Source organism: Microplitis demolitor, chromosome 5 (assembly GCF_026212275.2).
Source record: "Microplitis demolitor isolate Queensland-Clemson2020A chromosome 5, iyMicDemo2.1a, whole genome shotgun sequence".
In the NCBI taxonomy this organism is placed as follows: Eukaryota; Metazoa; Arthropoda; class Insecta; order Hymenoptera; family Braconidae; genus Microplitis; species Microplitis demolitor.
Window position 1 is genome coordinate 14,029,000 of NC_068549.1, and position 24,248 is coordinate 14,053,247.

The window sequence follows — 24,248 nt, forward strand, 5'->3', positions numbered from 1 at the left end:
TACGAATACAACTGTTATTACTGATCAAGTTTTATCCATACTTTATAATAAAATTCAGTCTTCAGATAAAAGTTATTTTATCAATTACATCTATCCTTAATCATAGTTTAATTATTTCATTAAATATCATAATCATCATCTTAGTAAACAATAAATTTATCCACTGTTTTCAAATTCAAAATTTGGTCTCGCGTGACAACGAACTGCCCACTGTCCAGGAGGTGGCGTCAGCTCCGATCCTAGTAACCTCCCAGGACATAACAGGTTGCTATAGTAATGTTTCCAACCTACTAAATAGTAAAATAGTAAGAGAGACTACATTACAAGAAAAATAATACTGAGTGTTTTCATGAAGTGTCAAAAAGTTAGAAATCTGAAATAATTGTTATCATATGTTGAGATTAAATAGAGTTCTTATAACAATGTTACATTTTTTTTATAGATGGCGAGTAAATCTGTAAAATTGAATAAATAACAAAATACAAATATTTTCGTGGTTAAGTCTGATAATTATATGTATATTCTAGTCTTGGGCCTGATCGGTCACCACTGAGAGCGCTCAATTTAGTTCATAATCCAATGGCGAACTAGTTCGCTCTTTTAGTTCATTAGTTCTTTTTTTTAAATAATTTGATAAAAACAATAAATAGAGAAAAAAATATATTTATGATTATTGCAGGTTCTGTTTATTTATGGAACATGACATTTTTTATTTAAATAAGAGTGAGAAAATAAAAGAATTTATATTAATAATTAGTCAACAGCTAGTCTCGTTTCTAGTATAATGCGTAATTATATTACAAATTTAAAAAATGCTAATTATTACAATTAAAGTTGACATTTTTTTATAGCACATCAAATCTTTTACTTAAGTAAAAATGAAAAAATTAATTAATTTATATTAATCATTAGTCAACAGCTAGTCTCGTTGAGTAATGATCTAATATATAAATAGTCTCTCGAAGTATCAAGGCGCGCACAGAAAAAGTAAATAACTCGGTTGGTCACATAGTGCCAGTGTCTAGTAAAACCGACGCTAAAAAAAATTTAAAAAGAACTAAGAGCGAGATCATCGATGAACTAGTTCGCATAGTTCACCTAAAGGAGCGCTCTTCCGACCTAGGTCGTTCGCGAACTACCTAAGACTAGTATATTCAATATACGTGAATTAAGTATATTGTACATTGATATAGTGGTAAATAAAGAAAAAAAATATTTACTGAATGTTTAATTCAATTGCTATTCATTTATAATATAATTTAAGTGGGTAATTTCAATAATATTAAATAATGAAATAACATAATTATTTTGTAGTTGTTAAAGTGAAAAGTTTTTTAATAAAAAAATGACAAATAACTTCTAAACTAATACAATAAAAAATGTATTATAAATGAATAATGTCAAAGTCAGTTGATAAGAAATTTGTTACGAGTTAATTTTTTGTTGTAGTTGTATTGACGAGTAATTTTAATTGATACATACATTTTGTAGTTATCCTTATAAATAAAACATTATATATATAAATTGTTTATATGCCATAAAAGTGAACATAACTGTTTAAATAACTAATAATAGTATTATTATTTTTTTTTTTAAATTTATTCAAAAGAAGTATCAATTGATACTTAATGTAGTAGTATTTATAGTGGAAATTATAATCAAAGTAAATAACTTCAATGTTAGTAAAAAATAACATTATCGATAAATTATGTATTTTAACGTCTTTGGAATAAAAAATAAAATCTTTATTGACATATAAATTTCTTTAAATCGTATAATATGTACATGTATATGTATATGTAAATTATAACTAAATAATTGTATTATTTATACAGTCGTAAATATATTTTACTTTAATATATACATTAAGTTTGTGACTAATATTATGCATTTCTCAAAAATAAACAATTTGGTGATAGTTATAACGTGATTTTTAATGCAACAAGCAAAATATATCAATTTATTAATTGTAGTTTTACCTCTTAGATTACTTTAATGGCATTTGAAAATTTTGTAAACACCAATGGGGCAATTAAAATTTTCATATTTATTAAAAAATGTAAAAAATTATGAAATCCATAAAAAAACGATTGTTTATTAAAATAAAAAAAAATGATACATCATTTATTTTATCAACCATTTTTATTTTAAATTTTAAGTAAATATTTACAAATATTGTAATATTTTAATCGAATTTTCGTACATGTTTCACTCAAATGTTTTGTTAACTTCTTAAATTTGATTGAATTTCAAATTTTTATCTTACGGTAAATAATAATTTAAGCTAATAATATTTTTAATTCTTTTAATTTTAATTTTTGTTTCTTTAATTATTCAAAGATATTTTTTCTTTACTTCTTAAACGAGTTCAACACCAAGTGTACTGTTTAATTTAAAACGGGTACTGAAATTTTTTTTTTTTTTTTTTTTAATATGTATTCAAAAACATCTTTTCGAGCTCCAAAACCGTATGAAATTTTTAAGTTGGTTTGTACGGCTAACGGTTCATCGATTTTTTTCTTTTTTTTTTTTTTTCAAGATGAATAAGTGTATTTTTATTCAGAAAATTTTGTTCTTTCAAATGTAAATTGAAAATAAATCTACAAAAAAATAGGTCATACAGTTGTGTAATTTTGGTCGGTTTTTGAGAGTTGTCCGAGATTGAAATTTTCTTTAAAATTTCAATTTTTAGTTTAAAATAAATATTGATATGAGTTTTTTTTCTAAGGTACGAAATTGATTTAAAAAAATAAGATTTAATCGTTGTTTTTTAACTTACCGCTATGAAAATTGATAATTGAAAAAAAAAGAAAATTATTGGTTTCGGTCCAATTTTCAAAAATAAAGTTTTCATCAGAGCCACGCGAGAAATGCATGTTTTTGACGGTCTAATAGTTTTTTGAGTTCGAAGAGCCGAAAAATTTTCAAGTAATTATATTTTCGAACTCAAGGAGCTCAAAAACAGTGGGAAGTTTTGGGGCTGGTCTGCAGGGTTTACCGGTACACAGATTTTTTTTTCTCTTTTCTTCACATTTACTGAGTAACCGACGTAAAAATATAAGAAAAGTCCAAAACAAATAATTTTTTTATTTTGATGATGATTACTTTTTTTAAGAAACAAAACTCGTTCCTTCAATTCTTTTGCAAAACTTTATTTAATCACCCCGAAAAAAACGGTTCGATACATCAATTGAAAAATTTACAGGGTTATTGGGGGTACATCAAGCTAAAAAAAGAAATTAGAAACGTTAGTCTTTTCATTGATATTTACAAAATAACGTTTGATTTACGGAAAAACTCAAAAAAAGGTATTTTTTTTTGTATTTACTTCTAATGAGTGTTAAAAATAAATAAAAAAAATTTTTTTTTAAAAATGATGAAAGGCTCTTGTAAAAAATTTATTCTAGTTTTTAACGCCGATCTTCAATTTACTGTGCGATCATTAGTACCTGAAATATTGACTGTCAAAACAAAAAGGATCATTTTTCGTTTGACGGCTGATATCTTAGCGACAAGTTGTTGTACGAATCTCTAAAAAAATACAGATTGCAGCAAAATAAATTCGCTAACTGGCTCATGCATTGTTTTATCTGGAAATATTTTTCCACGGCCCATAGACTCTTTGGAAAATAAAATTTTAAAAACTTTTGTTTCGCGATATTTCTTATGTTTGCGCAATAGCTATAGCTCTAAAAAATTATTTATAAAAATGCACCAAAATAAGAGATTTTAAGCTACAAAATGTTATTTTTTTCAATTTTAATACGATCATTTTTCACGGAGTTACAGCTTTGCAAAAATGATTAAAAAATTTTAAGAATTTTTTGGTTTCTTTAATTTTTGGCAAGAGTATATTTAAAAGGGAAAATGTATTTTGGGTCCTGGTAAAATAAAGATATTTGTTTACATTTTTCAATATCAATGAATTTCTCGAATTAATTGAAGTATTCATTAGAGTATTGTTTTATTTTGTGGAAATATTTCAGGTCGTGTATGACGGTTACAGGATAAGTTTATCTTATTAAATTCTCATTTTTTTTTTTTTTTTCCTCCCAAATTATCAATCACTTAGTGATGATAGATTGTACTTGGCTGACACGGGCCAATTTAGTATAAGGAGAATCTATAATAGAAAAAAATTGATAAAATATTTTTATTTTGATATTGAATTTTTATTTTGTCAACTATCAATCAAACTTAAATCCCCATTATTTAAAAAATGTTCAAAAAATTTCATACATGCATATATATCTTGTGATATACATTAGTGTATAGTAATGATATAAAATTAGGCTCGTTTTCGAAGAGTGAGAGTAAAAAAAGAGAACGACTAATTTTTTATAGAGAACTTCAGATAGTTGATTTGACTAAACATTATATAGGTAATGTACCAAACTAACTTTCACATAAGCAAAGTATAGAAAATTTAATTAGTATGAGATTATAATTGTAATTACTATTACGATGACAAGATCAGATATAATTATCAGACGTACAGGTACGTACGAACCATTAAAAGTAATAAAATAAATACTTTTTAAATACATAATAGTTGTGAAATTTACAGGTTATTTTATGCACAATAAAATACAACTGACGAAACTAAATTATAATGGGACATGTATAAGTTATGTGAAATGAAAACCATATTTTCAACATTTTTTGATTTCATTAGAATTTTCAAGGCTATTAAATTATTGAAAGAAATGGTCAAAACATAAAGCTAAAGGTCATAAATTAAAGCATATCAAACAAGCTTTAAGATAATTTTTACTGGAATCGTTTATCAGTTTTAGTTTTAATGTTATATGAACTTAAATAGTGAATAACAATTGATTTTTCCAAACAACCATAATTTCAAAACTAATCAATCGATTCAGCCCATCTTCGAATCTGATCAAGATAATCGCTTATAGAATAATTGTAGAAAATTTCATTAAGCTCCGATAAGAACTGTAGGTGCTATCGTAATGATAAGAGCAGTGATAATCATCGGGATTAGAGGTACGTGACTGTTCATAACGATTGAGGTGTGCAAAAATTAGTTGAAAATAAAAAAACATTAACTATGGTGATAAAGTAACAGTTTATAATGCTCATGAAATATGATAATAAACATATCGCATAGCACCCAAGAAACCAGAGTATAAGCTCATAAATTATAATATTCTTTGCACTAATGCACAGAAAAAAATAATCGGTAGCAGCTACGCATTATTCCGGTAACAGTGACCGAAACAATCCGTAGCCGCTACCAATGCTTTCGATAGCAGTTACCAATTTTTTTAACGTCCCGCGATAGAGATCAATAAATATGAAATTTTTCGCTGGAATGAACAAGAAATCCTGATATTTTGGAAAATGTTCATGTTTGGAATAAATAGTATGTATTTATAGACGATTCCTACCACGGACAAACCGTGCAAATATAAAACTCCAACAAATTTCATTTTTGACCGCCAAATAAACTAGTAGATTACTGATGTCAATTTGGTAGTTTTTTTTCGGAATCTGTTCGGATTCTATTAAATTGTGAAATTTACGTCAATACGTGTGTTGTTCGTCAATTTGCTGTTGTTATTTGTCGATAGATATCAATAAACATGAAATTTTTCGCTGGAATGAACAAAAAATCCTGATATTTTGAAAAATGTTCATGTTTGGAATAAAAAGTATGCATTTATAGACGATTCCTACCACGAACAAACTGTGCAAATATAAAACTCCAACAAATTATATTTTTGACCGCCAAAAAAATTGTTAGACTACTGACGTCAATTTGATAGTATTTTGTTAGAGTATCTGCGGGTTCCATCATTTGTAAATTTCAGTTCAATATATGTGTTGTTTATAAATTTGCCGTTATTTTTCAATATACATTAATAACCACGGAATGGTCAACTTGAATGACTGAGAAATCCTATTATTTTGATACATATTCAAATATAATAAATAAATTATGTAGTTTTACAGGATTTGCATGACGGACAATCTCTGCAAAGCTTTATTTCTGTCGTTGATCATTTTTGAATGCTAAGTGGTGTACGAATTGTTTACAGCTAATTTGAAAGTGTTAGAACGGACTTTGGTTTGTTTCAGCCTGAATGAGGATTTATAGTCTATTGATATTCTATTAACGCATTTACAGTTATTATTTTTCATTAATATATTTAATTTTCACTGCATAAAAACATTGTAGAATTTTTAAAAATATTGATATTTAATAAAATTATTATATACCTTGAAACTATTTTCATTACGAAGAAACTGTGCTAAGGAGTAAACTTTTAGCAGATAATTTTGAATCAATGGACTACATATGCGGTTTTGTTTTCTTATTTAACTTTAATCAGAATTTCTAGATTTTTCACTAGCTTTTTTAGAATTCGCAGCTATTGCTAATCGATATATATCATTAATCATAAAATTCTCACTTCATAGAACCAAATTCACCGTATCATGGACATTGCATTCCAATACAGATATATACTTTCAAACGGTTTTCATTTCAAACAATTTGTGAAAATCTTTAATTTGCGCCGAGAACATTTCTATACCCCAACTCAGAAAATAACTTTTGCCAAGCAATTCTACAGTAACGGGGTAAACTTGTCTTTTCGTTTCGATTCGAATCAACTCAAGTTTTCCAGCCTACTTTTAGGCTGCTACTGAATTAACAATTTTTATGTTTCGATATAGATTATTATACAGTAAGTTTATTTGGTTAGAAAAAAAAAAATTTCAATAACTTTTACTCTATCATTTTATCCCAGACAAAATATAATGTATTTTTAAAGTATTCTCTACACCTACACACGATTTTAATTTCAAATGTGGCTAGACGAAAAGTGAAATATATGTAATACAAAACAAGATAAAATTTACGACAAATTTCTCCTTTAAATATTTGCATCCAATTTACCATCTCATATTCCGAACATACATTCCAGTAAAATTGAATTTTTAACTTAACAATAATTATCAGTCAAACTAACCATTAAAATGAGAACTATTTGAAATGAATTTTTCTATTAAAGTATTTTATGTATGGATAAGTGTAACTATTGCAGACTTCCAAAATCTTCTAAATTTCCAACAAATCAATTAATGAAAATAATGGAATTGGAAACAATGATTTTACAAGTCATACATTTATTTAAAGATGCATTTTTTAATATTACTATACTTACATTTTATTCATTCATCTCAAAATAAATAAATTCCGTATCATTAGCTACATCCACATTCACTTGTATTGTCATTTTTTAAATATAAATTTTTGCATAGAAATAGAGGATATATAATTTGCATAATTAATCGCATTAACCTTAAACATGTTTTTGTTAGTTTAAATTAGCCAAGAAAGTCATTTCACTGTTTTTATTATAGCAGCTATATTTTAATTAACAAAATGATATTGTTCATCATCATGGCATCTGAAAAACTTTATTATTTTTCATTTGTCAAGATAACTACAAAATTTATTATTAATTGAAATTATATTCATTGATGTTTCTACCATCAAATACTTAAAAAAAATCATGCAATTCATTTAATTTATCTACTTACCTTCACATTATTTATCAATTTTAAAACTAAATTTTCCACATTAACGCCTACAAAATTGTTAAATTATAATTATCTTACTATTTAAGATTTATTAACTTGACTACTTATATTTAAAAAGGTAACCATTAAGTCATTATGTTAATTACTTAGAGAAAATTTGTTTTTTTATTAACACATCATTAACAATGTCTTCTCAACATATTTATTATTTATTTAATCAAATTTGACCATCAAATCGTTTTGTTTTCAAATGAAAAACAGAAAAGAGTTACAATATACCTTAACACATCAAAATCTAAATAATTTTGTAAATTAGTCAATTTCAAGGATTAGTTGCCATCTCTCAGAAAAACGTGACATTAATATAAACCCTCTACTTTATCTTAACATTATTCGGTAACAAGAATTATAGTTAGTAATATTTTTAATCTATAACATGTAAACACTGGATGGCAGCACTTGTATTATTATATGACGTCTAGTTCTCCCTTCTTAGTCCCTACTTGTACTATATGCCTACGACTACCAGCTACCAAACTAGTCTAGTTTTGTGCAAATCGTCACGGATCCGTATATGGCACCCGTAGAAAAAAAACCCAAATGAAAGTTTTCTTGAATTTTCCGTCAAATGTCCGTCAAGTACGGGCTTTTCCATTTTTGACGATAATTTGTGTTAAACTTTTGAATTGAATTTGCATTATAAATCGGGTAATAAATTTACATCAAATTGTATAGCAAGTTGTATACAAATTGTCGTCAAAAACGGAAAAGTCTGAACTTGACCGGCATTTGACGAAAAATCCAAGGAAACTTTTGTAAAGTAAGATTCTGCTAAGCAAACGGTGCTATTAGGGTATATTTTAAGTTGCACCATATTGTAGTCAAGGTGGGGAAATTTTAAGGTGGCAGTAACTTGATGTTTAATCGGAAGAAACTTTTGTCAAGTAACCCTGACTATCTGGGTTATTTTTTACGTTATCTGATATTTTATGGAACATTCTGATGATGTCTTTTTCAATATTGTGTCTATTATTTTTTTAAATTATGAACATACAAATGACATGATAGTTAATAGTGGAAACTGTTGGTGGGTTGCGAAGGTCAGGCATTAACGACAGTGAGTCTATAACGTTCGACCTTTAGATGTCATCGGCGCTTATAAAACTTCGATTTACACGTCTTCGATAACCTGTCCGAACCAGGCGATAAAGCAGGAATTAAATTTCTAAAGATGTTACTTTTAAAGATATGAAAGAGATAGAGTATAGACAAATATACTTGTAGATAAGAGTGAGAAAAGAATCAGCTTTGAACTGAAGAAAAATTTGTGGTGTGTCACGAAAGTTTTCCACACTATCCAGTTTTTTTGTGTCTGCGTGGATGAGGTTAAAGAACCCGGTCGAGTCTCTCGGACAGGTGGGTCGTGAAATATTTCCCGTCTAACAAGTTCTCTGTGGGTTAAAATACAACACGTATACACAATGCACTTAGCATTTAGTTTAAGTAATCCTTCAAAAAATTTTTATTTTTGTTTTTATTTCTATCACCTCTGCAATTCACAAGATATATTTGATCAAATGATTTCAAGTAACATGACGTGATAGTGCCCTGGTGGAAATATTTCTCTTCAGGAACTCAGAATAATTCTTCTATAATTCTGAATAAAAATTTTAAGTTTTACTTAGTTCTAAAATTTCTGAAAAAGTGTTGATGAATTGGGCGAATTTATTTTTTTATCTATTTATTACATATATATAGACTTCTCCAGAAAATATATTTAGAATTTTTCAAAGGACTATTTGAATGAAGAATACAAGTATTTTAGAAATAGTAAGATTTTTAATAGAGGTTCTATAACAAAACAAAAAACTAATTTGGTGTGAACGAGAGTTGAACTCTGAGCCTCTTGACTGTGAGACCAAACACTACTATCTAAGCTATCCCTGATTCAACAAAACGATTTACTCAATGATAAATGTATATCTATATAGTATTAAAATTAAATTGTTTTTGAAATCAGGAATTGAGTCTTAACATCGAGTCAAAGTCCGAAATTCCAAAAATTTTGAATTGTAGTAAAATACTTTAATAAGATTTAATTTAAAAATTGTTATTTCAAGTTTTGTTGACCTATATTTTTTAGATTTTTCGATCGATTGATCTATCAATCTATATAAGGAAACTAATCGAATTACATATTAGGGCTTCATAGCTTCCCTGCTTAAAAAATCCAATAGATTCTTATAACTGTATGTGTAAGGCCCTATACTTAACTATAGCATTTCTCATAGAACTCATTCATTCTTATAAAATCTATATGGGAATTTATGAGAATCTATTGGATTCTATGAAATTTTCTAAACAGGGATGTGTGGTGAAATGCTCGGTCTCGCAGTCAAGACGCTTCAGGTTCGAGTCTTGGTTGCGCTAAATTGGTTTTTAATTTTAATACAGTACCTATCCTGAAATTATTACTATTTCTGAAAAATTTTTACTTTCCTTTCAAATAGTTCTTTGATGAACTTTGAATATGATTACTGAAAAAGTCTAAATACACAACTATCTCTTACTTTAAATTATTTATAAAAAAATTCGTCTGATTCATTAACACTTTATCGAAAATTTTTAGAATATTTAATTCGAATCGTAAAAAAACTATTCTGAGTTTCAGAAGAAAAATATTTCCACTGGGGCGAGAATAAAATTTAAGTATCAATTGTTTTTGTTATTTTTCGATGATGATGATAGTACTATTCAACTAGTTAGTGATTTGGAATCAAAATAAACATCACTGACATGGGGCAATGGATTCAAAATTTTGGAAATTTACATCGACGTAAAAACATTAGGAATAAACATTCCATGAGAATTATCCGGCATATAAAAATTACCGTTACGTAAAGTGATAATAACTTTAAGAACAGTTATAATTGAGGACCATGGCATCAACATTCAGCTCAGCCAAGGTGCTCATGAGCAAAGGGAAACGTGGAGCTGCTGCATACATCCGTGATCAATATTGTAATTCAGTCGCAGGTGATAATAAACAACAGAATATTAATGAGTTACTAGATACTTTATTAAATCCAGGAAAACCTATTGATGATTGGGAAACCATTGATTGGTGTAAATGGCTTATGGCTGGAGGAAGAACTCCAGATGAGTTTTCAAGTACAGGTAAAGGTTTTCTGAATAAACGCATGTATTAAGTGAGCAACATTATTTTAAATTTTTAAATTGACTTGTAGATAAATTATCAAGTTTATTATATGATATTTGTATTTTGCTTCAATATTAATTCAGCAGTTTGTTGAAATAATAAATATTTATGGCAATTTTTTTATACGTTGCAGTGAGACTGTATGATAACGCGACTACCTGCGGTTTGGTTTGGACTCCAAACTTTGTCGCATACAGATGTCGTACTTGTGGAATATCACCCTGCATGGCATTATGTCAGGAATGTTTTAAAAAAGGGAACCATTATCGTCATGACTTTAACATGTTTCTTAGTCAAGCAGGAGGTGCATGTGATTGTGGTGATACGTCTGTAATGAAAGAAATAGGTTTTTGTGACCGACATGGACCTAAAGCCGTGGTTGATAAATCTCCTGCTCCACTAGATCTCATGTGTGTTGCAGAAGCAATGATGCCTCGTATGATTTTACGTCTAATACAGCATCTTCGAGAAAATTGCAAAGTCAGCGCTCCAGATTTCCGAGTTGCAATTCAAGATGCTGATGCGTATTTAACGATGCTTCTTGACCTCAATCATATGGGTGCTTTGATGCGTCATGTAATGACTTCAGTGTTGACCAGCCCCCAGAAATATCGGGGACTCATGGATCCTACTAATTCTACAGGAATCGCAGAATACGACCGATATTGTCAAGAAAGTCATGATATTTATCAAGACGCAATAAAATCTTTGCCGAATCCAGAACCACTTGATGAGTATAAAGATTGTCCTTCTCTTCAAGAGGATTTAGTCCATACAACGTTTCTTGAAGAACTTATGTTCTGGACCGTTGCGTATGAGTTTCCACAAAAGCTTGTTTGTCTTTTGCTTAATATGCTGCCCGATCCTGATTATAAAGAAGCTCTCACCAAAGCATTTGTTCTTCATTACAGTAGAATCGCAATGATGTTGGAACGCTCAAATGATCCAGATACACTTAGTAATCGTGTTGTTCATGTAAGCGTTCAATTGTTTAGCAATGAACGTTTAGCATTGCGTATGGTAGATCAACTTAAATTGTTGCATGTTATGGTTATAAGCCTCAAATATATGATGAGTAAAATTCTTGTGGAAAATACATTACATGCTCCAAACAAGAATTTTCATTTTGTTGTCGATTGTGGTCGTCCAGTTATGAAAGAGCATTGCTATTGGCCTCTTGTATCAGATCTTAATAATGTTTTATCTCATAAACCTGTAGCTGTTCGATTTCTTAGTGATGATGCGCTTCTAGAAATGTGGTTTGATTTTTTATCCATGTTTCAAGGTATGAATGTTAATCAACGTGAAATGGGTGCTCACGTGGAATTTGAACCAACCACGTATTATGCGGCATTTAGTGCTGAACTTGAAGCAAGCGCTTACCCAATGTGGGCCTTAGTTTCACATCTTCGTGGTCCTGAGAGTATATCAGTAAGTCGGCGGGCTTTATCGTTCTGTCTTACAGCACTTCAAGATTGGTTGGATGCTATCGGTTTTACAAGTCCTGACGTGTGTGATGTATTACATGTATCTTTTCATATTCCTCTGCATCGTTACTTTGCAGTTTTTATGTGTGAAATTGTACGGCAGCAAGGAGTAACTCTTGAAGAACTTTTACCACCAACGGATATGCTTCATTTGCTGATGATGCATCCATTACGAGTCCAAGTGGCTTTATATGAAATTCTTAATGGTCTTTGGGTCCGCAATGGCTTACAGATCAAAGGTCAAGCAATGACATATATCCAATGTAACTTTTGTAACTCCATGGTCGATGCCGATCTGTATCTTTTACAAATTTGTGCAATGAAGCTTCAACCGGATATTTTTTTGAAAACCGTTATCGATAAATTCCATGTGAAAGAATGGCTTAGTTTGCGCACTGTACGATCGCGGCAAAATGTGCTTCTTATTGGTGAACATGATACGGCAATGATGGAGAGTTGTCTTATATTCCTTGCCACATTAATAAGTGTAAGAACAAATCTTGGACTGACAGATTCAGAAGTTTCCCATCTAGAAATGGTAACTTTACTGTGTATGGGTGATAAAACTCACAGCCAACTGATGGATCTAATGCCAGAGCGATGTGGTACAACACCTAATCGAGATTTCGAACCAGTCCTTGGAGAAGTTGCACAATACAAGGCACCAAATCTTGAAGCGAGTGGCACAATGCAACAAGGCATGTATGGACCTAAACCTCAAGTATGGGAGGAACTCTATGATCCTCTTTATGTTTTACTACGTGCTGTTCATCGTCGAGATTATCAAGTGTCAATGGATCGTTACACAGAATATGTCAAGTCTACTAAACTTAAAAGTGGTTCGACTCTTTGGCCACCTTTTCGAAATCCTGCACCTGTATCTTCTGAATATGATGATCCAAGGGTTGTACTTAAATCACGAGTTTTTCATGCGATGGCTTTTGTGATTCTTTATAAAGCTGTTAATGATCATAATATCTCAGAGCATATAGTGGCCCTGTTAGTATATCTTCTCGAAATGGCTGTAGTTACCTCAGATATTCCGAAAAAAAGTGTAAGTTATTAAAATTATTTGTTATTTCGGTAATTAGAGTCTAAAGTGTTTTTTCATTTTCTATAAACATTAGACGGATTCAAAAAAATCGACTATTTTTGTTTTTTAAATTATACAGAAAATATTGTTGGAGACGATGAAAAAACAAATGCTGTTAAAGTTTGAGCTATTGATATTAATATTAATAACCGCCTCATTGCTCTTTTCGATTTCCCATTAGATAACATGGGAAAATTTTTTTTTAAAGTTTGGAATTTTATCACTCACCAGGGAATCAGTGTATCGGAAAAATCAATAAATATTTTTATTGAAAATTGAACGCTATACAAAAAATGTCTCTGATCATTTTTCGATAAATTTAATTTTTCAAAAGTTATGCAAAGTCAAAGGGGAATTCATAGTAAATTTTAGTATTATTTGACTTCCGGAAAAACTATCAGGCTTATCTTAAAAACTTATCGGACCTTTTTTGTAGATCATTTCACTTCCTACAAATTATCTCTGATCAAGCTTCCGAAATTTTTTAAAGTTCTTTCGTTATTTGCGTTTAAAAGTAAGTAAATAGATCGACTAGAATACGATTTCTTGAAACGAATTAACATTTAAATGCAAATAACTAAAGGGCTTTTAGGAGTTCAGAGAACTTTGTGGATAATAAATTCCAAACTTTAAAAAAAAATTTTTCTCATGTTAATTAAATGGGAAATCGAAAAAGGCGATGAGGTGGTTTTTAATATTAGTATTAATAGCTTAAACTTGAACAGTATTTTTTTTCATCACCTTGAACAATACTTTCCGTATAACTTAAAAAAAAAATAGCCGATTTTTTTTTATCAGTTCAATAAACATGTATACGGAAAAAAAATTTGACATTTTGCTTACAGTACTAAGTCATGATAATAAAATAAGTTTCTGCATTGAATAAAGTTGAATTTTTCTAAAATTTCAAACAAAAAAAAAAAATAAATAAATAAATAAAAAATAATTTAAATAAATTCTATTGCAGGCTAATCCTCTATGTCCTTATACTGGTAGTGTTTCTTGTGCCGCAAAAGATGCAGATTTTAGTAATTGGTATGAAACAGATAGTTTAGTAGAAAATTTGAAAACTGTAATACCTAGATCAACGATTATTCATTCATCTTCTGAATACAATCCTGAAAGTAAGAAATCGTTATCTATAGTTCAAAAAGCTCATCTATAGTTCAATAAGCTTGACGGTATATTTATTTTTTAATTTTTCATAGACAATTCAGACTGGGAAATAGCGAGTGACATTACTGAAAGCTCGTTAATGTTAAATGATGAGTTTGATGTGGACATTGGTGAATCTCCTGAAGTTTGGGACTTAGACTTATTAGGTGAAACTGATAATGAACATAGGAATACGACTGCTCCTATGGAGACCGGATCATTACCTGCGTTACCTGCTAATGAAAGTAAGTACTTGGTGTAAAAATTCGTATATCAATTTTTCATATATTTTAATCTTTGATATATCATCTCATATAACAATCTTGTTCAAGGCTTGAGCAAGCCTGGTCTCAAGTTCGATAGACGTTAGTGTCTTTTCCAGCCTATGTGTTTTGCTGCAGATATTTGTGGAAAGATTTCAATAGCAAGCCTAGTCCAAGCCTTACACAAGAAATTCGTGCCAGATTATAACTCAATTCTGGAGAAAGACTAGTTGTAAATAGTTGCGCATGGCTTGCTCAAGATCTGCTCAAGGCGCAAAATTGACCTTGGGCCTTGAGCAGATCGCGTAAGCCATGCATAAGTACCTGGCGTAAATTACTGGTGCAAGAAATGCGCCAGAAATTTTTCATCTGCACCGTATCTAAGATATCTTTAATATTCTTGTGTACAACGCCTCGAGCAAGTCATGCACAAGCAGTCTTGATGACAATTTCATGCTACATGATCTTGCGCAAGATCCATACGTAGAAAAAGACACTAGTGACAAGGGGTTTTGCTCAAGGCACTGGCACCAGAATCTTGCTCATATATGTGTTACTTGGGATAGGGTTAATTAAAGATTTTATTCGTGAAAATAAAATACTTACTATTTCATCTTCTTTATTAAACCGAAATTTATGTATAATTTCTATATGTAATGGCTTTATTAGCATTGGCTGAATGGGACCTGACTATTGTACCTGCAGATGAAGTACCGCGTGACAACATTGAAGACCACGAAATACCAGCTCGTCAAAGAGCTTTGCCACCGGCCGTTGAAGAATCCATGGCACTAGTTCCCAATACACATTCTCCGAGTAAGTAAATCTTTTATACCTATAAGTATTAGGGTGGTCCAAAAAAAAACGAAGTCTTTTAGATATCTTAAGATTCTTCTAGGTATAAAAAAAATTATTCTAAAACCGTGGCTCGATATTTCAAGTCTTCGAGAAGTTCAATGATTTTACATTTTCCCATGTAAATAACACATGAAATTTTTTTTTTTTCCTTTTTTCCGCATAAAACTCTACAAAAATTTTTATTCCAATTTCGGTACATATAGTCTTATAGAAAATTCGATTCCGTACAAAAAAGCTCTGATATATTTTTCTTGTAACTTTAACAGATAAAAAGTATCAGGTATTTAATGCTCTCAATCAAATACAATCTAACAAAGTATGATTTTATATCACAAATTGTATTACAATGGATCTGATTTTATAATTGTTAGGGGGTGTCAAAAAAATTGACATTTTTTTTTTTTTACTCGCTGAACGGAAAAATTGGTTGCTAGACACCTCTCGAAAACTCTCACAACAAGTGAGCTCTTAATTTCAATAAGAAGGTCCTCCGCATTACAGTTTTTGATTGTTTTGTCAGTCCATTAGAAAAAAATTCATATGTCACATTGTATACTTTTTTCTGGAAAATTTAATGCTCACAAAAAAAAATTTCTTACATTTTTATAGTAAATCTCACCATTCAAAAAATATTGAAGATTGAAGTTTGACTATTTTAAGACAATTTTGTTTTTTTGCTTATGAATTTTCTAGCTCGTGAACAAATGAGGATTATGAAATGGGCCAAACATGCTTACGGCTGAAAAAAAATTGGACATATATTTTAAAGTATTTCTCTGTTGGTAAAAACTTAAATTTGTATAAACTTCTTCAAAAGTCATACATTAAATTGAAAATTTTCGGATTAGTTATTGAAAACTGTTAAGATCGCGGTATGAATTAAAATTTCATGATAAATATATTTCGAACGCTTAATTTAATCGACTAAGCATAAGTGACCATTTGTGTAAAGCATTTAATTTCCTACAAAGATATGCATTGCCCATTTCAAAATCCTCATTTGTTCACGAGTTAAATTCATGAGCAAAAAACCAAATTGTCTTATAATTATCAAACTTCAATCTTCAATATTTTTGCAATGGTGAGATTTATAATAAAAATGTAAGCAACCTTTTTTGTAGTGCGTTCAATTTCCCAGAAAAAAGTATACAATGTTTTACTGTACGATCAAGCAATAAGTGACATGAATTTTTAAGTTCCCGCTAAGAAAATTGCAAATTTTCGAAAATTCGGGAAGTTATTGATTTCAGTCCGATTTTCGAAAATCAAATTTCTAAGAGATTTTGACGTTTTGAGGTTCTAGGAAGCTATCCTGACTAATTTCACGATGATGTCTGTGGTCGGAGCGACAAACTGGTAGAGCACTCGGCGCGATACCGACATGGTCTGGGTTCGATTCCCAGTTCGGGCTATCTATATTTTTCTCAATTTATCTATAAATTGTCTTATTGAGAAGGTTTGCATGTTTTAGGTTTCCACTATATATTAAATTGGTGTAATACCGTACGATGGACGGTGTGGCTCAATAAGTTACAGATCAAATTTAATATAGTGGTAACCTAAAACATGCAGACCATGTCGGTATCACGCCGAGTGCTCTACCAGTTGAGCTATCCGGCACTATACTATATTCCGTTCAATTTGATCTATAACTTATTGAGCCACACCTGGTGTCGGCTCGACCATACGTACCGACCATACAATACATTATACTTTTGAAAGCAATTTAAAATTTAATAAATAATAATTATGATCGGTTTAATTTGAAAATAACTTTTTTTTTATAAACAAACAATTATGACCGGTGGTTTATTATTTTACATTAATATAAAAAAATTTTAATCATATTGCATGAATAATATGAAAAATATGTTTCATATATTTTTTTTTTTTTTTTTTTTTTTACTATTAGTTAAGTTTTTATTTTCAGTCTCTCAACAATACTTAGATCCAAAATTCACGATGATGCCAAAGGACAAAGTAGGTGGAATGACCCACCTGATGAAAAATGAAACATATTTTTAATATTTTTCATGCAATATGATTAAAATTTTTTTAAATTAATGTAAAATAATGAACTACAGGCTGTAATTACTTGTTTATAAAAAAAAAAGTAATTTTCGAATTAAAACTATCAAAATTATTATTTATTAAATTTTAAATTGCTTTCAAACTTATAATGTATTGTAATTAATCTTTTAATTTTAATTGTTTTCTAGTGTATAGCCGCATTTACGGACTTTTACACTTCTTGCCTTTTATATCGCAAACTGCTTTACTTCTCCTCCTCTGCCTTCCGTTGTGCGGCTGTGACCCGACTTGTGCTTATACTGTACTGCATCATTACGGTGATGCCCTGCAACCTCCCTTGTGCAATGGAGGTGCAGTGGCTAGGGAAACCACAGAGAAAACCTAGCCAGTACAGTTCGGTTTGGGTGAAGCTCCAGTGATAGATAAAATTCCTATTTTGCCGATAACTGTATCTTCATCCCGCGCCTAGCGATCAGAGACCTTCGTTCGAACCCGACGTGTGGCTAAACGGTCACCCAGCCAAGTAGTAATCATGCTCGATGCGACTTAACTTCGGTGATCGCCCGAGCCACGCGCGTGCCGAACGGCTGCCTCAGCCGCCTTATGTATGTATGTATGTATGTATGTATGTATAACTTTTGAACGGATAAACCGATTTTGATGGTTAAGGTGTCATTCGACGCGGCTTGCCAATATCTAAAAACTGAAAAAATTTGAGCATGAATGGTAGGGCTCCTTCAGAGATATTCCAAAAATAAACTTTTTTCAAAAATGTTTTTTTTTTGATAATTTGTAATGTGCTCGATGGGATTGATTCCAAAATCAATTGAGCTCTGAAGCTTCATAAGCCGCGTCGAATGCCACCTCAACCATCAAAATCGGTTAATTCTTTCGAGAGAAACCGTTGTCGGAAGAATTGAAAAAAAAATTTTTTTTTAGTATTTTTAAAATTTCTCAAAAACGACTCGATAAATCAATTTCAAAATTTGATTAGTTGTAAAACTCAATCAAACGCGTCGATTGCCACCTTAACCGTCTCAATCGGTTTATTCGATCGAGAGAGATCGTTGGAGAAAAAATGGTAAAAAATGTTTTTTTTCGAAAACAAAGGCATACAATAGTATTTTCGAGCTCGAATAGCTCGAAAATGTATTCACGACAATTTTTCAAGCTCAAAGAGCTCAAAAATAGCGGGACGTTTTGAGGCTGGTCCGCAGGGTCAACTGACAGACCGACTTTTTTAAAGGACTGAGGAAACAATCTAAAACTACAATGCGGAGGACCTTCCTATTGAAATTAAGAGCTCATTTTTTGTAAGAGTTTTCGATAGTTGCCTAGCAACCAAGTTTTCCGTGTAGCGTGTAAAAAAAAATAGTCGATTTTTTTTTACACATCCTAATAATTATACTGTTTCGAACTGCAATTAATGACTTGAGATTTATAATAAATATATATTAACGTAAATATTAGCTTATGTTTTAGTTGGATTACCTTTAATTCACAAATAAAAGAAAAAATATTATAATTGTAACAAAGAGTATTATTGATAATCAAAAGTGTAGTATTAATTTGAAATATTGTAATTATTAATATATGAGTAGATTGTGAATTTGTGGTTGTTTAAATTAATATTTGCTACGGTCGAAAGTAATTTTTAGACCATTAGAAATCATGTCACATTTGAAGAAATTTGATAATTGGCCTGGGCTCATATCAGGTTAAATTTAAATATATAAAAATTAGAATTTAAATATATGAAAATTTAAATTCAAATATATGAAATTTTTTTATCTAGAATTAAATTTCCTATAAGACTTTGTATGTCAAAATAGGAATAACATTTTTTTTCGAGTTTTATGCAAAAAAAAAAATCGAAGTAAAAAATTTTTCATGTGTTATTTATATGGGAATATGGAAAATCGTTAGGCATCTCGAAAACTTAAGATATCAAGCTGCACTTTTAGGAGAATTTTTTTTTATATCTAGAACAAATTTATATAAACAATTTTATATTTAAATTATAGTTCGTAAAATGTTTTGCTATTGCCACTAATGAATCAAATTTGAATGTACTAATTTGTTACGTATTTAATATTATTGGTTTTGTTATAAACTAAACGAATTAACTAATAATATAAATTTAACTTAAAAGAACAACTAAATACAAAAAAGTTATTAATTGAACATAAAAAAATCTCAGTTAATTTGGAAAAATAATCAATGTTTTGTGATCGGTCAACTACTAGAACATTCCGGTCAATTACTGGTCCAAACCGCTCAACTATTGTTTTTGCCTTACCTGCATTGCAAAGTAATCTTTTATGTTATTTCGATAATAATTTGAATAAACATCACATTTCTAAAACTTAACTATTTAATAGTATATTACACACCTAGGGAAGTAAATGTCTCAAATCACATATAATTGTTGACCGAGGCGAAGCCTCTTAGTTTAGTTGAAATTTTTTCAACTAAATCAATGCATAGGTCGTTTAGAAAATTTATTCAGCTTCAATTTGGCTTTTTTAACCTCGTAAGATGATTTGTTGCAGAGATATCGTCTTCAAACAAAACATGATCCCTTTGGCTTTGATCATCGATATTTCAGGTATCAATGATCGCACAGTAAATTTTAGGCCGGCGTTAAAAACTTGAATAAGACCCTTGCAAGACCCTCTCATCATTTTTTGAAAAAAATAATTTTTCTTATTTTTAACACCCATTAGAAGTAAGTACAAAAAAATGACTTTTTGTGGTTTTTTGTAAATCAACCGCTACTCTGTAAATATCGATGAAAAGACTAATGTTGCCAAGGACTTTTTAGCTTAGTGTATCCCCAATAACCCTGTAAATTTTCAAATTGATCTATCGAACCGTTTTTCGGGGATGATCGATAAAAGTTTTGCTAAACAATTAAAGGAACAAATTTTGTTCGGTTAATTGTGTAATAATCATCAAAATGAAAAAATAATTTTTTTTTAAATATTTATAGAGTAGCGGTGATTTACTAAAAAACGAAAAAAAAAGTCATTTTTTTGTACTTCTAATATAACAGGGCTATGCTGTTACTCTGGTCGTCCTTACTAAGGGCACCACTGGAAGTAATACGGCCTCCCTGAACTAGATCTTAAATTGTCAGGGTCGGTGTAATTTTATAATTGTAAGAGAAGGAAGAGGAAGGATAATTTATAAATAAATTATATTTATGTAATTTAACAATTCAACCTTTTATTTATTTAATCTTCTTAATTATCCTTATAAACCTTTCAAAACTTATTAACCTTATAACCTTATACCTTATGTGTCAACTACCTTTGACTAATTAATTAAAATTTATTTAAGCCAACTACCTTTGGCGTTTGCAATAACAATTTAAATTTTAATACTAATGTCAACTACCTTTGACGATTTTAAAATAACCAACTACCTTTGGCAAATTCCTTAGTGACTAATTAAGCCTTAATTTACGTCAACTATCTTTGACGACTTCACACACTCACACACGCAACTTATTAGACCTTACTAAGCCAAGTTCCTATGGCATTTTCCTTAAACTATTGTTTTAAAATCGCTTTACCTTCGAGAAACCTTAATTAATATCACAATGATTTTTCTATTAAATCTGATCTACTTGATTTATACACGCACACACTCACTCTAGTCCCCTGGACTTAATTACACGCACACTGATTTTAATATAGTTTTTCCGTCACACTTTATAATAATAAATAAATTAACTAATTAAATTTTGTATTAAAAGATTATTATTAATTAATTAATTATTTATGTTAATTTTCCTTATTAATCATTAATTCCTTTTTATATTTTCCTTGTTATTTCTAATTATAATCGAAGACTTCACGCTTCATTATTTCACGACTCTTTTCACTCAAATATCGTTGGACACAAAGTTCCTCCATAACATTTTCCATTCGACTCTTACTCAATGACTACTTGCCACAAAGTTCCTCCATCAGGTACTTTTATAACAAAGTAATTCTTTGTCTTTATTTTAATTTTAATAATTACGACCATTTATTAATTTAATTTATTTATTTTACTTTAATATTTATTTAGTTATTATAGGTGACTTTGACCGTGAGACTTTTATACATTTATCGAGACAATTTATTAATTTTATTTCGGACACATTCAATTTAATTAATTTGACATCCACTAGCACATATGATTAGTCTAGCAACAATTTCCGGTGCGTGGGTTACACGATCCACCTGGAAAATTCTGGTATATTTCCGACAACCTGCCTGTAAATATCTACTGCGCAATAGGTTCGGCAACCAAGTCACAATTCGATAATTACCTGATATATCGTTGAGGCGTCTGAGTATTGGCGTTTACTTGATATTAGTTCTCTAACTCAGGTCTTTTGACAACGTCTGTCTAGTTCGGTCGCTCCGGTGACGACTGTGTGTGTCCGTGCGTTTAGATGGTTGTCCCGTCCCACCGGCTCTACTCCGTCTCCGCTGCTGTCTTGCTGTTTTATTTATTTTGCTTGATAATTTTCGGCCATGATCGGAAAACTCCTCCCTTACTTGATTATGATTGGGCCTAGCGTGCAAGTATTTTCAATTAGCGCGCCCAGCGACAAGTCGAAAAACTTAATTAAATGCTTGGTTGGGGTTGCAGGTAGGTGACCATCAGTGAGAAATCACGATGTTGATCGATAAATTAACCCAATTTACCCCGCTACACTAATGGATGTTAAGAATAATTTTTTTTTTTTTTTTTTTTTTTTTTTTTTTTTTTTTTTTTTCAAAAAATAATGAAGAGGTCTTGTGGGGGTCTTATTCAAGTTTTTAACGCCGGCCTAAAATTTACTGTGCGATTATTGATACCTGAAATATCGATGATCAAAGCCAAAGGGATCATTTTTTGTTTGAACACGATATCTCTGCAACAAATCATCTTACGAGGTTAAAAAAAGGCCTAATTGAAGCTGCACAAATTTTCTAAACGGACCTATGTGTTGGTTGAGTTGAAAAATTTTTTTCGCAGCCCGTGGACTCTCTCAAAGAAAAGAAAAAATTTAGTACATTTTTTTCTCGTGGTATTTCTCATGTTTGTGCTATAGCTAAAGCTCTAAAAAAATTTTGATTAAAATGTGCCGAAACTAGAGATTTCAAGCTATAAAACGCTTTTTTTAAAAATCCGGATTCAATTATTTTTTACAGTCTTACAAAAATCATTAAAAAATTTCTAAAATTTCTTCTGTTCGTTTAATTTATGGCATGAGTGTATAATATCAAAACCAAATATCCAAATAAGAAAATACTGGTCTTGGGTGACTACAATCTCTGTAGTAGCCTGCCGCAGATGGATTGTGTGTCCTTGGTAAATGAGAAATTTCTTCTTGCTGGTTGTCTCCAACATAACGCTGTCCGCAATGAAAGTGGTCGAATTCTAGCCTTATGTTTTAGTGATCTTGATATAACTGTTGACAAAATGCCTTGTTGTTGATGAGGATAAATATCACCCAGCGATATCTGTACAGATTAAATACTGCTCCAACTTTAAGTACAATGATACTCCTTCCTATGCATTTAGAACTGCCGACTACATTGCCTTGAATCATTTCTTTCTAAGAATTAATTGAATTGATCTATACAAGATAGATTTTATTGATGATAAGGTTGAATGGTTCTATGATACTGTCGATAACGGAATTGCCGAGTTTGTCCTACTACACAAGAAAATGAACAGAGATCATCCCTGCTGGTTTTCCAATGAACTTATATCTTTAACCAAGCAAAAGAAAGCAGCGCATAGGAATTTTAAAATAAAGAAAAGTCACAGTAATTATCTGTTGTTCAACAAGCTGAGGTCTGAGTGTAAAAAATTGAGTATGATATGCTATCAGAACTATGTGGATGTCAAAATCAATCTAAAGAATGATACGAACGAATTCTAGAGCTTCCTGAAGAATAGGCGACGTAATGATGTCGAAATACCGTCAACTATGGTTTGGTATGAAATTTTCACGTGCAATAGTAATGAAGTCAGTAGTCTGTTTGCCCCATCCTTCAAAAGTATTTAAAAAACGCCTACTGACCTACAACACCATTTTGCAGTGGACCTTGTAGTGGCTTGTAAATACAATGATATTCTAGAGGCGTATATTACCGAGTTTGAGGTTCAGTATGACGACGTATATCGTCAACTGTCTCTGCTAAATATTAATAAAGGTGCGGGACCTGACAAGATGCCAAATATTTTTTTTAAAAACTATGCTGTGGGTCTCTGTGAACCTATCACACATCTCTTTAACACGTCAGTGGCAACAGGATATTTTCCCACAGCTTGGAAACTATCCTATATCAACCATATCCATAAAACCGGCGATAAATATAACGTGATCATCTACAGGCCAATTTGCAATTTGCCAATCTTCGTTAGCTAAAATATTAGATAAAATAGTCCTACCACAACTCACCTTTGCCTTCAAAAACATTGTAGTTACTAGACAGCATGGTTTCTCTGGTGGAAGATCTACTACTTATATGGGCATGTCAACTGCATTCTGAATTTATTGGGCAGAGGGAAGAAGGTCCATG

At 30.5% G+C, this 24,248-nt stretch overlaps 1 protein-coding gene and 1 long non-coding RNA gene across 7 annotated transcripts in view; one reads left to right on the plus strand and one right to left on the minus strand.

Moving 5' to 3' along the window:
* Positions 1 to 2,809: 2,809 nt before the first annotated feature.
* LOC128667801 (uncharacterized) lies at positions 2,810 to 7,869 on the minus strand. Of its 3 annotated transcripts, XR_008403758.1 has the most exons (4): positions 7,570 to 7,869; positions 7,191 to 7,444; positions 3,908 to 4,123; positions 2,810 to 3,226 (listed from the first exon to the last, which is right to left on the minus strand). It is a non-coding gene; the product is annotated as an uncharacterized LOC128667801 (long non-coding RNA). The 3 variants fall into 3 exon arrangements; XR_008403759.1 differs by lacking the exon at positions 3,908 to 4,123 and having other exon boundaries at positions 7,570 to 7,867; XR_008403760.1 differs by lacking the exon at positions 2,810 to 3,226 and having other exon boundaries at positions 3,236 to 4,123; positions 7,191 to 7,436; positions 7,570 to 7,867.
* Positions 7,870 to 8,389: 520 nt separating this feature from the next.
* Positions 8,390 to 24,248, plus strand: part of LOC103572217 (E3 ubiquitin-protein ligase Ubr3) — a 38,672-nt gene continuing 22,813 nt past the window's right edge. The window contains exons 1-6 of one of the 4 annotated variants that reach the window (XM_053739420.1): positions 8,390 to 9,072; positions 10,241 to 10,746; positions 10,923 to 13,330; positions 14,337 to 14,493; positions 14,578 to 14,769; positions 15,457 to 15,603. In XM_053739420.1, the coding sequence (XP_053595395.1) occupies positions 10,509 to 10,746; positions 10,923 to 13,330; positions 14,337 to 14,493; positions 14,578 to 14,769; positions 15,457 to 15,603 (3,142 nt within the window). In that variant the 5' untranslated portion in view covers positions 8,390 to 9,072; positions 10,241 to 10,508. The remainder of the gene's footprint in view (positions 9,073 to 10,240; positions 10,747 to 10,922; positions 13,331 to 14,336; positions 14,494 to 14,577; positions 14,770 to 15,456; positions 15,604 to 24,248) is intronic. The other 3 variants (XM_053739419.1, XM_053739421.1, XM_053739418.1) reach the window with 3 other exon arrangements.